The 17,637-nt window shown below is 40.2% G+C and overlaps 1 protein-coding gene across 1 annotated transcript; it reads right to left on the reverse strand.

Annotated features, from left to right (window-relative positions):
- Positions 1-2,084: 2,084 nt before the first annotated feature.
- dhdds (dehydrodolichyl diphosphate synthase) lies at positions 2,085-16,388 on the reverse strand. Its single transcript, XM_060862158.1, has 9 exons — positions 16,330-16,388; positions 14,522-14,584; positions 14,025-14,141; positions 12,292-12,434; positions 12,099-12,215; positions 9,259-9,360; positions 7,235-7,349; positions 4,808-4,915; positions 2,085-3,573 (listed from the first exon to the last, which is right to left on the reverse strand). Exons 2-9 carry the CDS (start codon positions 14,582-14,584, stop codon positions 3,331-3,333), a joined length of 1,008 nt encoding a protein of 335 aa, XP_060718141.1. The 5' UTR covers positions 16,330-16,388; the 3' UTR covers positions 2,085-3,330.
- Positions 16,389-17,637: the final 1,249 nt, after the last annotated feature.

A 17,637-nucleotide genomic window follows, 5' to 3' on the forward strand; every position in this document is an offset into this window, starting at 1 on the left:
GTACTTCCTCGTTCCACCACCATGTTTCCTTATCTTCGTGTCATCTGGAAGAAGAAAAGAAGATTTCTATCGTTCCTCTCATCTTCTTCCTGACCACCAGAGACAACTTACACATCACCATCCAATGCTGTCTGGCTACACGCTCTCATACCACCACTTTGCAGTCACTAATCTCTCTCAGATTGCATCGTCTACATAGAATGTCATCTACCTGCGTACTTCTACATCTACTCTTATCTGTAACTCTATGTTCCTCTCTCTTCTGAAAATTAGTATTAACTACAGCCATTTCCATCTGCTTAGCAAAGTCCACCACCATCTGTCCTTTCCTTAACATCAAACCTGCCCATCACCTCCGTTTCCCTCACCAACCTGCCCACTGAAGTCTGCTCAAATCACTACTCCCTCCCAACTGGGAATAGTCTGTATCACCTCATCTAATTCACTCCAGAGTCTCCTTCTCTTCTAACTTACAGCCTACTTACAGCCTACTGTAACATAACCACTGATGAAATTCAACATCACCCTTCGATTTCTAACGTCAGACTGATTACCCTGTCTGACACTCTTTTCACCTCTAAAACATTCCTCTCAAACTCATCCTTCAGGATCACCCCATTACCCCATTTCTCTTCCTATCCACACCTTAATAAAAGTTTGTATCGCCCTCCAATACTATGTACTTTCCTCTCCTTCCACCTGGTCTCCTGCACACACAGTATATCTACCTTCCTTCTCTCCATCATTTCCGCCAGGTCTCTACCTTTCCCTGTCATTGTACCAATGTTAAGAGTCCCTATTCTCAGACCTATACTCTTCTTTCTCTGTCTACAATCCCTTCTCCCTTCTCTCCTTCTTCGACCAACAATAGTTCAATTTCTGCCTGCACCCTGTAGGTCAACAGTGCAGGTAGCGGTCATTGTTAAGCCTCGGGCCGATCCCGTATGGAATTCACACTGATGATTAGCATGTTTAAATTTGTCACGTTTTATGCCGGATACCCTTCCTGACGCTACTTTCTCTATTTATCCGGACTTGGGACTGGCAGAGAAGTCACTGGGTTGCAACCCCTGTGACTAGATTCAACCATCATCTTTATCCTATGATATAATAAACATTTCTGTATTTAATGGAAGTGTTCTCTTCCAGGATGACTCCACCCACATCCACAAGGAATGATGATAGTTTGATAATGACTTATGACAATGCTCCTCACTACCACCATAAAAACACCAATCACTCTCTCTCTCACTCATCTTCTACTGCTTATCCGAACTACCTCGGGTCACAGGGAGCCTGTGCCTATCTCAGGCATCGTTAGGCATCAAGGCAGGATACATCCTGGACGGAGTGCCAACCCATCGCAGGGCACACACACACACTCTCATTCACTCACACAATCACGCACTACAGACAATTTTCCAGAGATGCCAATCAACCTACCATGCATGTCTTTGGACTGGGGGAGGAAACCAGAGTACCTGGAGGAAACCCCCGAGGCACGGGGAGAACATGCAAACTCCACACACACAAGGCGGAGGCGGGAATCGAACCCCCAACCCTGGAGGTGTGAGGCGAACGTGCTCACCACTAAGTCACCGTGCCCCCAAACACCAATAAAAATTTTTTATCTTCTTTCTAGGACAGTTCCAGTGAATCAATGCCAAAGCATTGAAGATGTTATGGATGTTAATGGCTACTTTAAACCTTTGTCCCTTATCGGTTTATGATGAAGTAAAAGTCCTAGTTGGATCCCAGTGGTTCATAATTGAGGTCAACCCTGATGCAAATGTGAAGACAGAGGTGTTCACAAGGACCGCAAACCTGCCTTTTCTATTACGACTCAGATCACATTCCTTACATAAAACAGATTATTTTAGACACTTTCTTGACTTTATTGCTAGTTTTCTTATACGCATATTTGACAGAATATTTTAAATTCCTCTTGAAAATCTTTTAAATTCCAAACTTTTCCTAAATTTCTTCAGAACCTAAAGAATTAAAAAAAAAAAAAAATAATAACAATACATGTCTTAAATTTAGTGTCTTATCTTTTATTTAGTAAGACATTTGTTTTAAATACACAAGTGGTCACATTAATCTCAAGCAGTCTACATTTTTGAGCCCTTTGAGGAAGTGGCAGCACTGGTTTGCCTAGAAAATCACTAAGCAAAAATTCCACTAATGGTGTAACCATGGTGTCCAGTGAACTTGGTCCATAGCTGTGTCTCAAATCGCGAATAAAGTATATCAACTTAAAAAACATACATTACTATATAGTAGTCTAAAAGATTAGCCTGTAAATTGTGATCGTGAAAGTGAATTTAATTCATATATTTAAGTTAACTATGTAACTTAACTTTTATTTTAATGTTTAAAAGTGTTTATGGATCTGTAATAAAACTATAATATGCAAAAGAGCCATGAAGTAGATCCAAATAGCTTCTTTTATTTCAGGCTTCTGTTTGAATATCTTGCAAAATCTGCCTTCTCTTTCATGCCATATTTTCCTAATTGGTCATTTGCCAATTCCCACCCACTCTCTAACTCTTCTTCATCACACGCCATCTATCAACTGGGGACGGTATAAGATATAAGATTGCACATACCGGTTCAAACTCATGCTCATGCTGCATTACTTGGCAAGGAGACTATACTACCTGCTCTCTCGTGCATACATGAGCTTACAGATGGCCGCAGTTGGCTAGTGCTAATATAACTGACAGCTGAGAGATAGAATCCACACTAGCAGTTTGGAGACAGAGACAAAAGTAGCACCACACACAAAAAGCCATCATTAGTGGCCATGTTTTTATTAGCTATAGATCTTTCTGCTTCTGTGGTGCATAATGGGACAACTGCCAATTATATTTATTAAAAAAAAAAAAAAACATATTTTGTTCATATTCCTCAGCACGAATATACTAGATGGTTAATTAAAATAAAATATAATAGTATGTTCTAGTATGTGATTTAAGACGCACACCTCAAAGACCCTGAAACAGTTTCACGTACCTAATGTTGGCGACCACCTTTGAGACAACTTTAAATAGCTAGCGTCCCCATAAAACGGGGTACACCGTCTTTATCATTGAGACTATATACAAAAAAAAAAAACAAATATAAAAGTCTTTTCATGCTCGTGGTTTTAGAACCACATCTACAGGCAGCCATGTTGTATCCAGCACCACAGCGCTACACGGCACATCCCTGATCTGACACAACTGAGTAAACTCAATGAAGGGTTCGGAATTAGCCGGCAAAACGAACAAGATGTGTTGGAAGCAGTTTAAGCGCTTCAGGACTGGACCGTTTCGAACAATAGAAGCTTTAAGCAACAGCAGTTGGGTTGCTCATATGCTCGAAGTATGTGTCTTTTTTCTGTTGGAGGACGCTGAGGAAGCGGCTCACTCTCTCCTCTCGGCTGACCGTGTAGCTCAGCAGTGCTGCATGACGGGCTCGGACGTCGACGGGTTTGCCATTTCCACCCTGCTGGAGAAGTTCAGCCACACATGAGCGGTCAGACTCCAGCTGCTGCGCTGCTTCAGCTTCTCTATGCTGCTCCCGTGCTTTCTAAAACATAACATAACATAACGTATGTACATTAGTGGCCATGTTAGGTTGAATTGGATCAGTTTTTTTATTTGGGTTGAGCTCACTTCAAATCGTTCATCAATATGCTTGATATGTATTAACTTCATGTAACAGTCTTACATCACAAAATCTCCTAAGATCTAAAATGATCTTAAATTTAGTTTAAAATAGAACCACATCATCATCTGCATAATTTCCAGCTCTGTGTTAAAACTGTGCCCTAAAATCTTTGACAAGTAAGCCTAGGAAATGGAAAGATATAAATTGTGAACTAAAGCTGTGTCCTGAATGATTTCGTATACAGTTTGCACTTACACTATGCACTCTTAATGTTTAGTGTTTGAAATTCAGAAGGGGGGGCACGGTGGCTTAGTGGTTAGCACGTTTGCCTCACACATCCAGGGTTGGGGGTTCGATTCCCGCCTCCGCCTTGTGTGTGTGGAGTTTGCATGTTCTTCCCGTGCCTCGGGGGTTTCCTCCGGGTACTCCGGTTTCCTCCCCCAGTCCAAAGACATGCATGGTAGGTTGATTGGCATCTCTGGAAAATTGTCCCTTGTGTGTGATTGCGTGAGTGAATGAGTGTGTGTGTGTGTGCCCTGTGATGGGTTGGCACTCCATCCAGCGTGTATCCTGCCTTGATGCCCAATGACGCCTGAGATAGGCACAGGCTCCCCGTGACCCGAGGTAGTTCGGATAAGCGGTAGAAAATGAATGATTGAATTTCAGAAGGGTCGTATTGTCTCAAAAGTAACACTAACTTTTGTTTGCTTTTTTTTTTTTTTTTTAAAAATACTAACCGGAAGTATAAGCCGTTTCCCAGCTGACGCCAAATGCATGCAATGTGACGGCACTAATGTTGATAAAACAAAATCGCACAACGTCGGCTAACTTACAAGACGTTTGGCCACCAGGGCTTTCTCTTTCTGAGTCCTTTAAAATTTCATTGAATTAGCTTTACTGTACAGTGACTTTTATTTGTACTTCTGGGTCCATAGCAAGGATCTAAACACTATAAATTCTAAAAATAAATTGTGGCTCTTGAAATACTCTCTATTAACAATGGCCAACTTAAAAGTCTATCCCTCTTTAATGATACCAGCATTCTTTTACTTATTTTCGTTAGCCCTCTAGGTGCATTTACAATAATTTGTAACCTGGTTTATTTTAAATTACTCCTGAAATTCGTGAAGAATGTTCCAGGCTGTCGTCTTACCTGGATAGAGCGATAATTCAGCTGGTACTGTAAAACCGCTTCGCAGAGGTTCCAAAAAGAGTATTCTGGCCAAAGGACAGACTGAAATACTACGCAAGAGTGTGACGTCTGTTGCGGAAAAGAAAAAAAAAAAAAACAGTGAAAAAGAGCATTACTTCATCCCATAACACAAATAGCGTCAGCTATTTTAATGACACTTGATCAAAATACTTGTTGATTAAATATTATATTTACAGTCTATAATTTCATATTTATATATTATTATAACATTTAAATAGCGTTATACATCAATGCTGTAGAATAATCCATTCTGATTGGTCAGGAGATTCTTTTTTTTTGTAACAACAGGTTTGACACTATTTCTGTCTGCAAGGATTACATTATAATGCTCATGTTATGTCTAGTGTGTTGTAATAGTCAGAGGTCAAGCTGTAACGTCTCTGCCACTGTCTTGTGAACATTAAGTGAGACGAGAAACTGAGGCTGATTATGGAACAAATATTTAAACACTATACAGCATGGACACTCCATCATAGCCATAGGACGCTCTTCCCAAACCTATTGCTACAACATTGAAGACGTACAATTGTACTGTAGGGCATGTCATTGTGTGGGGGCACGGTGTCTTAGTGGTTAGCGCGTTCGCCTCACACCTCCAGGGTTGGGGGTTTGATTCCCGCCTCCGCCTTGTGTGTGTGGAGTTTGCATGTTCTCCCCGTGCCTCGGGGGTTTCCTCCGGGTACTCCGGTTTCCTCCACCGGTTCAAAGACATGCATGGTAGGTTGATTGGCATCTCTGGAAAATTGCGTGAGTGAATGAGAGTGTGTGTGTGTGTGCCCTGTGATGGGTTGGCACTCCGTCCAGGGTGTATCCTGCCTTGATGCCCGATGACGCCTGAGATAGGCACAGGCTCCCTGTGACCCGAGGTAGTTCGGATAAGTGGTAGAAAATGAGTGAGTGAGCATGTCATTGTGTGCTGTAGTAACAGGTTACAGTTTCCATTCACCGGAGCTACAAACCTGCTCCCATTCACCTGGGGTACAAACCTGTACCCCAGACCTCCTCACCCAACCCCAGTGTCTGATCTCACCAAAGCTCTTGTAGCTGAACGAACACCAATCCCCACAGCCTTGGTCTATCATCTAGTCTAAAGTCTTCCCAGATCATCTTATTATAAGAGCAAAGGAAGGACTAGGACTAAGTCTGGAATGTGATGTTCAACATGCAAATTCGGTTGTGAGGGTCAGGTTTCCACAAACTTTCGTGTGACCACAGAGTGTAGTGATAACAGGATAAATGTTCAGTATGTTACTCCTTATTTAACATAACATTATGAATATTATCCTATTGCAATGGTATAACAGGGATAAAAGACTTCGGGGTGATCAGAAACTTTAAAAGAACACAATAAAGATGAAGGAAAAGATGAAGTCCTACTGTCATAAAGCTCATTGGCAGTCACCACATCGCTTTGCTTCTCATTTGCATAAAGTTAAATTCAGTACAACTTTAGTTTGTCTCCTAGGCCACACACTTCACTTCACTTCACCAACGGTTGCTCTACTTCAGCAGCTCTCGCTGACAGTCATAACAATCGGCTGCTTCGTTAGGATTCTGGTGTTACCTGTGAGAACGTATGTTCACGTCAGACTAACGCCCTCTAAGGACCAGAGAATCTTTTTACATCTAAACTAAAATATTCTGCTCATTATGTCGCTTTGTAGAAGCCAACATTCTGTTTTCCTATTTAAGCTTAGACAAAAATATATAAATAGTAACTCCTCCTAGGGCTTTCGAGCCACATGCACCAAATTCGGATATGTTGTAGACCCTGAAGGTCTGAAGTTTGTTGCTATTACTTTTCTAAGCGATCCGAGTACCGGTACTTCCGGTACCGGGTCTCGAAATGGCCTTTTTTCTCATAGACTCCCATTCTAAACTTTGGAGGTTTATAACTCGGCAAGCTTTTGAACTAACTACACCAAACTCGGCCAGCTCCTTTAGGGTGATACTCTGAACAAAGTTTTAAATTGTTTTAAATTGGTGTACCGACTGGCCTTCCGGTTGTGCTGCAGCCCCGCCCCCAAAATATGCAAAATCAAAAAACTTTTTACAACATGGACATGTGACATATCAAAACACTCAGAACAATGAGGGGAACTTTCTCAAGAGTATTTGGACGACATCACATGCTCGTCTCCACTTGCCTCCAAATGTTTTGTCACCCTATCTTTCTGTCCACTTGCCTCCAAAAGTAACACTGACCCTTATGTTCATTTACCTCCAAAAAGCACCGGCCTTTGCGAATACTTGCCTCGTCAAAGCCAACATCAAAGTTTGGTCGGGGCTAATCTTGGGTAAAGCCAGTGGAAGGTGGATCATGCATCATCGATCGTTTAGGCACTGTATGTACAGTACAGTACGTACCTGCCAGAGCAGGAAGTCGCTGAGGCGAACCTCTCCAGACGTACGAATGAGGAGATCGGGGTTAGGAGAGCTGCTGGTGTACAGGCACTGACTCAACAACGCTTCTGATACGTCACTAGCAAAAAAAAAAAAAAAAAAACACACATGACAGCAAAATGAACCAAGTATGCATGCACAGACAGTATGTTAAATTCAACTCATAATACACATTTGAGCCCAATACAGGAAAATGGGCAGATATTCCAAACCGTGTTTCTACACTCAGACACTCAGAGGGAACTCAACGTGCCATCTCACCTAAAAAGTGTCATTTTATCTGTGTGACTTGAATGGGGTTTTTATAAAGCATTTAAAATAATAGGTTTTAAAAAGATGGATTGTGGATTGCTGTGTAAAGCATAATGAGTTTGAGAGCTATTACAGTTTCCCCAGGCTTTAATTTGGTCTACAAGCACACAGCAGGTGAATGAATATAAAACTCAGTTACAGAAAGTAACGAAGTGGCTAATGGAGTGGGTTTAGATCCGAATTCTGTTCTGACTGATATATGATTACAAGCTCTGACAAAGCTCTCGGCGTGTATATGGATAAATAAATAACTAGAAAAGAGATACAGAGAAGAAAAGAGAAAGATACATAGAGCTACAGCAAAGGGAGTAAAGGGCGGAGAGCTACAAGGAAAGTGAGGAGTGGAAAAGAGAGAGTATTAGGCAGAGGGGGGGGAGAGAAAGGGAGAGAGAGAGAGGGAGAAAGGGAAGGGTGCAAGAGAAAAAAGAAAGGGAGTGAAAAGAAGAGAGAAATTCAGAAAGAAATGAGAAAGTAGAAGAGAGAGAGAGAGAGAGAGAGAGAGAGAGAGAGAGAGAGAGAGAGAGAGAGAGAGAGAGAGAGAGAAAGGGAAGGGTGCAAGAGAAAAAAGAAAGGGAGTGAAAAGAAGAGAGAAATAGAGAGAGCGAGAGAGAGAGAGAGAGAGAGAGAGAGAAAGGGAAGGGTGCAAGAGAAAAAAGAAGGAGTGAAAAGAAGAGAGAAATTCAGAAAGAAATGAGAAAGTAGAAGAGAGAGAGAGAGAGAGAGAGAGAGAGAGAGAGAGAGAGAGAGAGAGAGAGAGAGAGAGAGAGAGAGAGAGAGAAAGGGAAGGGTGCAAGAGAAAAAAGAAAGGGAGTGAAAAGAAGAGAGAAATTCAGAAAGAAATGAGAAAGTAGAAGGGAGAGAGAGAGAGAGAGAGAGAGAGAGAGAGAGAGAGAGAGAGAAAGGGAAGGGTGCAAGAGAAAAAAGAAGGAGTGAAAAGAAGAGAGAAATTCAGAAAGAAATGAGAAAGTAGAAGGGAGAGAGAGAGAGAGAGAGAGAGAGAGAGAGAGAGAGAGAGAGAGAGAGAGAGAGAGAGTACATAAGAGATAATGGGAATGGGAAAGGTGCAAGAGAGAAAAAGAGGGAGAAAAAGCAAGACAGAAAGTGAGAAAGAAATGAGAGAGTCGAAGAGAGATGGAGAGAGACAGAGAGAGATGGGGGAGAGAGAGAGACAGAGAGAGAGAGATGGAGAGAGACAGAGAGATGGAGAGAGCCAGAGAGAGAGAGATGGAGAGAGACAGAGAGAGAGAGAGAGAGAGAAGCATAATGTGTTACTTGTGGAATCTGTCACTTCATCTTGCTCTTCTTCCTGCAGTAAAACTAAAATTACATTCCTCTGTCTATTTCTGACCCTGAATTTGAAGAATTCTATAGTTGGGTTGCTAGAAGCAATTTGATTAGCTATCTTAAGCTATCTTATGTTACGATACGTTATAACTGTTATAAGCATCTCACTGTGCCATGACATCACCTTCCTATCGCATACAGCACCGAAAATCTGACATCAGTTTCACTAGAATTACTGTGATACACACTTATGACCTTAAGACCTTTATCTCTGGAGCAAAATGCTGCCTAGATAGAACACGGGGAAAATTGTGAACGTTTATGATTATAGAAGTCCAATTATGTTTTATTTATACAGCAATGAGAATTTTGTGAGGAGAAAAAATAATTACCTGGACTTTATGAGGCCCTGCTCGGTTCCCCAAGCCATCTCTCTGACTGCGTTCGCGATTTCATGCCTTGATGTATACGCAAAGCAAACATTTAAAAAACACCTATGAGGGGGAAAAAACGAAGCACAAATGAAATTCCCACATAATGAAGACACGCTTGTGGTCCAATGACTGCTTCTGTAGCTGAATGCAACCTAATAAAATCATCTCTTCCAGAATTTTTTTTCACTGATCAAAGAGACCAAAGACTTTAGATCAGTGTTACTCATTGCGCGGCTCGCGAGCCTCCTGCGGCTCGCCAAGCTTTAATATGCGGCTCGCATGGCAGAAAATTATACGATGATATGATTCATGTGGTTAAAATTTATTTTTCATTTAAATAACATTAAAAACAATCAGGGAAGCATAGAAAAACGAATGTGCTCTATTACAAATAATAATATATATTTATATATATTATTTGACTCGTCACTGATTCACTGCGTTCTGCGCAATTGCCAGTTTTTGGCGGCCTGCCAGAAGCTAGTTTGTGTTTCATGCTAGTTAACAACTTGTGTTTACTGTACACACGGACTAAAAAATGGATCGATTTCTTATCAAACAATCCCGCGCACAAAATGAACAGCAACAAAGCAATGTGACAGTGACAAAAGAGGTAACTGATGGGGAGCATGCGTCATCCGCAACTCGAGTAATTATTGTATTGCAATATTGTACATTGTATTTAAGCAGATAAGCGATTTAAGACTGAATAACTTGGCATACTTTGCGGTGAAAGTGGCTCTCCTATTGACTTTGTCCTATCAGTGTGGCTCACATGAAAAAAATAGGGAAGACCACTGGTTTAGATAAAGTCACCATGAAATGAAGCACATGTAGCTTATACGTACTTTCCACAGTGAATTAGGATTTTCACTGCGTGAATTTTATTTACAGTATCTTCTTCTTCCACCTTCGGCTTTTCCCGTTAGGGGTCACCACAGCAAATCATCTGTTTACACCTAACTCTATCCTCGGCATCCTCTACTCTCGCACCAGTTACCATCTTGTCCTCTTTTAACACGTCCATATCGTCGCTGTCGGGCGGAAACCTCGTATGTCCAAATTTGGTCAATTTCATATTTTTTCACATATCGATGCTATTGGTCAGTCCCCACGTGGGTCTGTTATTTTTACAAGTTATTAACCAATCTAAAGTCTTGAAAATAGTTTGAGCGCAAATCTCATAACTCCATTGGACACTTCAACTGTCCACCTCTTCCTCACTCCGCGGGAGAGCTTCACGGCATATTTCTCCTCAAGAAGAGTCGCAACGAATCAACACGTCTTCTAAGGTAAATGTCTTCAAAACACTGGGCTCAAAGAAAAAACAAAATCTTGACCCCCGCTAGTTCTGGTGCTCGTCTGAGGACAGGAATTTAGCGCAAGACAATCCACTGCAACGCGGACTAAACCCTGTGCACTGCAGATAAGTTACGGCGTTTTTTTTAATTTCCTGAAAAATAACGGTTTTGGAGATACGAGGATTCCGTCTGACAGCGACGATATATCTTCTCTTTGTCCTTCCTCTTGACCTCTTACCTGGCAGCTCCATCTCCAACACCCTTCTACCAATATAACCATCTCCCTCCTCTGTACATGTCCAAACCATCTCAATCTAGTCTCTCTGACCTTGTCCCCAAAACACCCAACCTGAGCTGTCCCTCTGATGTGCTCGTTCCTAATCCTGTCCATCCTCGTCACTCCTAAAGAGAACCTCAACATCCTCATCACTGCTACCTCCATCTCTGCCTCATGTCTTTTCCTCACTGCTACAGTCTCTAACCCATACAGCAGACCTGGTCTCACTACCGTCTTCCACACATTTCCTTTGATTCTTGCTGACAATCTTCTGTCACACTGGACGATTGACCCCAAATACTTAAAACTAATTTTATTTACAGTATATTAACACAAAAACTAAAAAAGGTTGAGTTTTTAGTTGTCTCCTGTATAACCATAGCAAGAGATCAAAATAGACTTCCAAAGTGGTACATTTCAGACAACAAACATTTTTCCTGATGGACTATTTTCAAGGAGCAAATGAAGTAAAAAGATTATTTCTCTCATTGCAAAAATAGTTCTTTTTCATCGAGTAAAAACATCAGGTAGTGATAAATTCAACTAATATAACAGTCTCGGTCTCTTATTATGTTGGCTTTGTTTCTCAGCCAACATTCTGTTTTCTTATTTAAGCTTAGACAAAAATTTATAAAATTTAATGCGGCCTAGGACTTGAGCCACATGAACCAAATACGGATATGTTGTAGACCCTGAAGGTCTGAAGTTTGTTGCTATTACTTTTCTAAGCGATCCGAGTACCAGTACTTCCGGTACCGGCCAAAATGGCCTTTTTTCCCATAGACTCCCATTATAAACTTTGGAGGTTTATAACTCGGCAAGCTTTCAAACTATCTACACCAAACTCGGCCAGCTCCTTTAGGGTTTTAAATTGGTGTACCGACTGGCCTTTCGGTTTTGCCACAGCCCCCGCCCCCAATACTGTATATGCAAACTCAAAAAACTTTTTACAACATGGACATTTGACATATCAAAACACTCAGAACAATGAGGGAAACTTCCTCAGGAGTATTCAGATGACATCACATGCTCGTCTCCACTTGCCTCCAAATGTTTTGGCACCCTATCTTTCTGTCCACTTGCCTCCAAAAGTAACACTGTCCCTTATGTCCACTCGCCTCCAAAAAGCGCCGGCCTTTGCAAATACTTGCCTCGTCAAAGCCAACATCAAAGTTTGTCATGACGAACTTTACAAATCTAGTTCACAGTTATGTTCTTACTTGTTGTACGCTCGAGTCGAAACCACGGCTTTGGAAATGAGCCTCTGGAGATCTTCAGGCAGTAACGTGAGGTCTCCTAAAACCCGAACACACACACCGTGCTTCTCAAGGTTCTCCCTAGAATGAATAAAATAAAAATTTAAGTATTCACCCTAATATTTATTGCACACCATGTCCATTTTGTCAGACTTACTGCTCTCCGAGTAGCCGGAGGAACTTCTCTTTAGCCAGCTCCATCAAACCGTCCACTTCCTCTTTGTTGCGTTTGAAGTTCTCTATGCTGAAGGCATACACCGTTACCTCATGAATGCCCAGGTTTAGACACCAGCGAAGCGTCTGAGGAAGAGAACCGAAGCATATATAAAGATTATGTTTAAGTTTTGTTCCTTTTTATTGCTGTAATCATAAAGACTGTCCTATTGCTCAACCCAGGATTCACTCACAACCTGCTCATTGTGAAGATCCCTTCAAAACACTTAACCTTTACTCGTCTACACCTGAACACTGTTACGATTTATAATCACGCTATCAGGAATTATTCAGAAGAGGACGGGATTAATTCTGAATCTCAAGGTTTTTGGTTTTCAGAAAGTTTTCCTTCTACAGACACCTCTAGCATGTCTGTTAGAGATCTGAATGTATTTACATCTTCGTGTATTTCATGAAGAAAAAAAAAAAAAAAAAAAAAAAAAAAAAAAAACACAGCACAATGTGGTAGTATTCTCAGTCATCTTCTACCGCTTATCCGAACTACCTCGGGTCACGGGGAGCCTGTGCCTATCTCAGGCGTCATCGGGCATCAAGGCAGGATACACCCTGGACGGAGTGCCAACCCATCACAGGGCACACACACACTCTCATTCACTCACACAATCACACACTACAGACAATTTTCCAGAGATGCCAATCAACCTACCATGCATGTCTTTGGACCGGGGGAGGAAACCGGAGTACCCGGAGGAAACCCCCGAGGCACGGGGAGAACATGTAAACTCCACACACACAAGGCGGAGGTGGGAATCGAACCCCCAACCCTGGAGGTGTGAGGCGAACGTACTAACCACTAAGCCACCGTGCCCCCTATGTGGTAGTATTATCCAAAAAAAAAGAAAAAATTATAATTCATTTATTTAATATTGTAATAATACTCATCAATAAATATCAGTTGCCTGGTTATTGTACATATTAAATATGCTTTCTCAATGAATTAAATACAACATACTGTAACCTTAATCAGTTTAAACAGTGGATTAAAAATTATATGCAAATAAAATGGAATGAATGGAAATTTTCAGCTAAAATGACTGCGATTATGATTTTAGTCATTGTTAGAACATGAACTCCATGTGATCCCTACACCAATACAACACTTATCTGACTATATTTGTATTAACACCATCTAGTGTCACCCATATGAGGGTGAGGTTCCCCTTTGAGTCTGGTTCCTCTCAAGGTTTCTTCCTTTACCATCTAAGGGAGTTTTTCCTTGCCACTGCTGCCTGAGTCACCTCAGACTTGCTCATTGGGGATAAATACATATACATACATACATACATACTGTGAACTATATATATTTTGAATTTTTATTATATTAATTCTTTATATTTCTCCTTATGTTTATCTTCTGTTCTATGTTTATGTTCTGTAAAGCTGCTTTGAGACAATGTCCATTGTAAAATGCACTATACAAATAAACTTGAATTGAATTGAATTGAATTGATAAAATCCATGGGATGTGCTGTTATAGGAAACTAATCAAACAGTGTGGTGATGCAATACTGTACAATGTGAAGTAAGATTTTCCGATACCAGCATTTCGAAGTGTTTTATTTCAAGCCGTCCTTTCGAATCTCGAGGTTTCTTGTATTAGAGGTTCTATAAAGTTGAAATAAACTCAACTGCTTGACTAAGTGCTAGTGAACTCACTTCAGCCAGCTTGTCGAAGCCCTGAGTGTGGCCTTCTTGTCTTTCCACATGTCTCTTACGTGCATAACGTCTGTTCCCGTCCATAATGAAAGCCACATGTCTGGGCATCGGTCCTGCCTGCAAACCAATAAGTGCGAGCCGTCAAGGTAAACAGGTGAGAGAAACAAAATCTAAAAACGTCTTATACGTTTTAAACGTGTCTAAAAAACACACGGTCAAGAGAAATGAGCCACAAGTGGAATTAGATTTAATGTTGGTCCAGCATTTAAGGACTAAATGTTAGATTTATAATGTTTGTATTCCAACGTTTTTGGAATTTTAATGCGTTAAATCAATAAAGAACATCAGAATTTAATCAAAATATTTAAATGATATTAAAAAATTAAACCACAACCACCATGTCAAGGCGCAGGTCATGGACTGTCTGAATAAAAAGAACTATAATTCTCGTACCATGACTAAAAGCAGAAGGATAATACAAGAGTAAATAACATCACCTTTAGGATGTTGGCAGAGAACCTTTCAAGAAGGTTTAGTTCTCCTTCCCGGATCCAAGACATCTGAGAAATGAGTGTGAGAAATGGGTTTAATTATGACTTAATTATAATTTCTACAACCCCAATAAAAAAAAAAAAAAGCATGATAGCATTTGGTTTATCCCTTGGTTTCTTTTGCGAACCGTTTTATAACTATTCTTGAATGTTCGATTTTGATTACCAAAGTCAGCATTCGTTATATTAATACATTCACTCACTCACTCACTCATTCATCTTCTACCGCTTATCCGAACTACCTCGGGTCACGGGGAGCCTGTGCCTATCTCAGGCGTCATCGGGCATCAAGGCAGGATACACCCTGGACGGAGTGCCAACCCATCGCAGGGCACACACACACACTCTCATCCGTGTGAGCACCCGCACCGTGCCCTTTTTTCGGGATAAGATCGGACACCGCTGCCTTAAACACTAGGCTACCACATGCCCTTAGGTGTTCTCTCAACATAAATAACATGTTCCTGGAAAACCAAAACCAAAACAAACTTTCCCAGAACATTCTAGCAACCATAACTTGGTGTCTGAAACAGCTGATCAGTTTTTTCCAGGCACTTGTGACCAGTAACACGTCATAGCAGTAAACAGTTCGTGAACACCAGACTAGATCAGACTAGATACTAGATCAGACTGGATCAGACTAGATACTAGATCAGACTAGATACTAGCTCAGACTGTATCAGACTAGATACTAGCTCAGACTGTATCAGACTAGATACTAGCTCAGACTGTATCAGACTAGATACTAGCTCAGACTGTATCAGACTAGATACTAGCTCAGACTGTATCAGACTAGATACTAGATCAGACTGTATCAGACTAGATACTAAATCAGACTAGATACTAGATCAGACTAGATACTAGATCAGACTGTATCAGACTAGATACTAGCTCAGACTAGATACTAGATCAGACTAGATACTAGATCAGACTGTATCAGACTAGATACTAGCTCAGACTAGATACTAGCTCAGACTAGATACTAGCTCAGACTAGATACTAGATCAGACTAGATACTAGATCAGACTGTATCAGACTAGATCAGACTAGATACTAGCTCAGACTAGATACTAGCTCAGACTAGATACTAGCTCAGACTAGATACTAGCTCAGACTAGATACTAGCTCAGACTGTATCAGACTAGATACTAGATCAGACTAGATACTAGCTCAGACTGTATCAGACTAGATACTAGATCAGACTGTATCAGACTAGATACTAGCTCAGACTAGATACTAGCTCAGACTAGATACTAGCTCAGACTAGATACTAGCTCAGACTAGATACTAGCTCAGACTAGACACTAGATCAGACTAGATACTAGCTCAGACTAGACACTAGATCAGACTGTATCAGACTAGATACTAGCTCAGACTGTATCAGACTAGACACTAGATCAGACTGTATCAGACTAGATACTAGCTCAGACTGTATCAGACTAGACACTAGATCAGACTGTATCAGACTAGATACTAGATCAGACTGTATCAGACTAGATCAGACTAGATCAGACTAGATCACTATTTTGGAAAGAGGAAACGTTTATTCAACATGGAGAAGCAGTGAGTTCAGTGTTGATCATTCATTAACAAACATATCTGAAGAGGACAGGAAGCTTTGTAGAAGCCCAACAAACACAACTGACCGACACTGAGACCAGGGGAGAGGAACAACAGCCCGAATCTCTTCACGTTTCACACTTTAATATCCAGACATTTTTATAAACGAATATGAGAAGCTCCAACTCACTAACCTGTCGGTAGGGTGACGTCGGCGTCTGCTCGGAAAGGAAGTGACGTTCCCGGAAACACAATCGCTGCACGACGTTAAAACCTGGAACAAAATATATAGTAAAAACTAATAAATAAAAGTAAATACTTACTTTAGGTTCAGGCGGATTTATAAGTAATATTTAGATTTTTTTTAAAATCATTCAATATTATTCGATTATTCATGAATTAATTATGAATTCACTATGATCTTTCTTCTTCTTATAATAATAATAATAATAATAATAATATACAAATACTAATGATATAATAATAATAATAATAATATAATATATACAATAATAATGATAATATAATATAATATAATATAATATAATATAATATAATATAATATAATATAATAATATAAATTACAAAAATAATTACAAATATATTATATAATATTATAATACAATAATAATAATAATATAATATAATAATAATTATGATATAATCATCATCATCGTCATCATCATCATCATCTTAATCGTCATCATCATCATCATCATCATCATCATCTTAATCGTCATCATCATCATCATCTTCGATATATAGCTGCAATATAATTCATCAGTATGAATTCAGGGTCTTTTTTCCGTGCTACTGTTTTTATTTTTATTTTATTTTGTTATGATGACTGCAGTTCGAGCTCAAGGTTCAATCCTGAGTTCAGGTTTCTGTCTGTGTGGCGTTTCACATGTCCTCCTCATGTGCCTGTGAGCTTCTTTATACTTCACTCTAAACATGCAGATAGATTGGTGACTCTAGGTGTATTGCCCTTGGTGTGGGTGATGTTGGTGTATTGCCCTTGGTGTGGGTGATGTTGGTGTCTCATTTACATTTATGTACTACAGTTTACATTTATGGCATTTGGTAGATTCCCTCATCTAGAGCGACTTACCTACATAGGTAAAAGAAAAAAAAATGTTAGTGCCCAATATCACAGAACACTAAGTAAGTGCCATACACTTAATACACAGAAATAATTAACAGTTAGTACAATACAAGAAACAGTTTTAATAAATAGAGTGTACAGTTCTAGTACAAGGTGACTGGAATTTGTCATTCACAGTGTTCAGGCATGTAAAGTGCACAAGAGATAATAATGGCTGTTTATTAGGAGTCAAGTCAAGAAGCTTTTATTGTCATTTCAACCATATATATAGCTGTTGCAGTACACAGTGAAATGAGACAACGTTTCACCAGGATCATTGTGCTACATAACACAAAGACAGAGATAAGGACTTAATAAGTTAGTCCTAGATACATAAAGTGTATCTGTGCAACCTGTT

The sequence above is a fragment of the Tachysurus vachellii genome, chromosome 25 (assembly GCF_030014155.1).
Source record: "Tachysurus vachellii isolate PV-2020 chromosome 25, HZAU_Pvac_v1, whole genome shotgun sequence".
In the NCBI taxonomy this organism is placed as follows: Eukaryota; Metazoa; Chordata; class Actinopteri; order Siluriformes; family Bagridae; genus Tachysurus; species Tachysurus vachellii.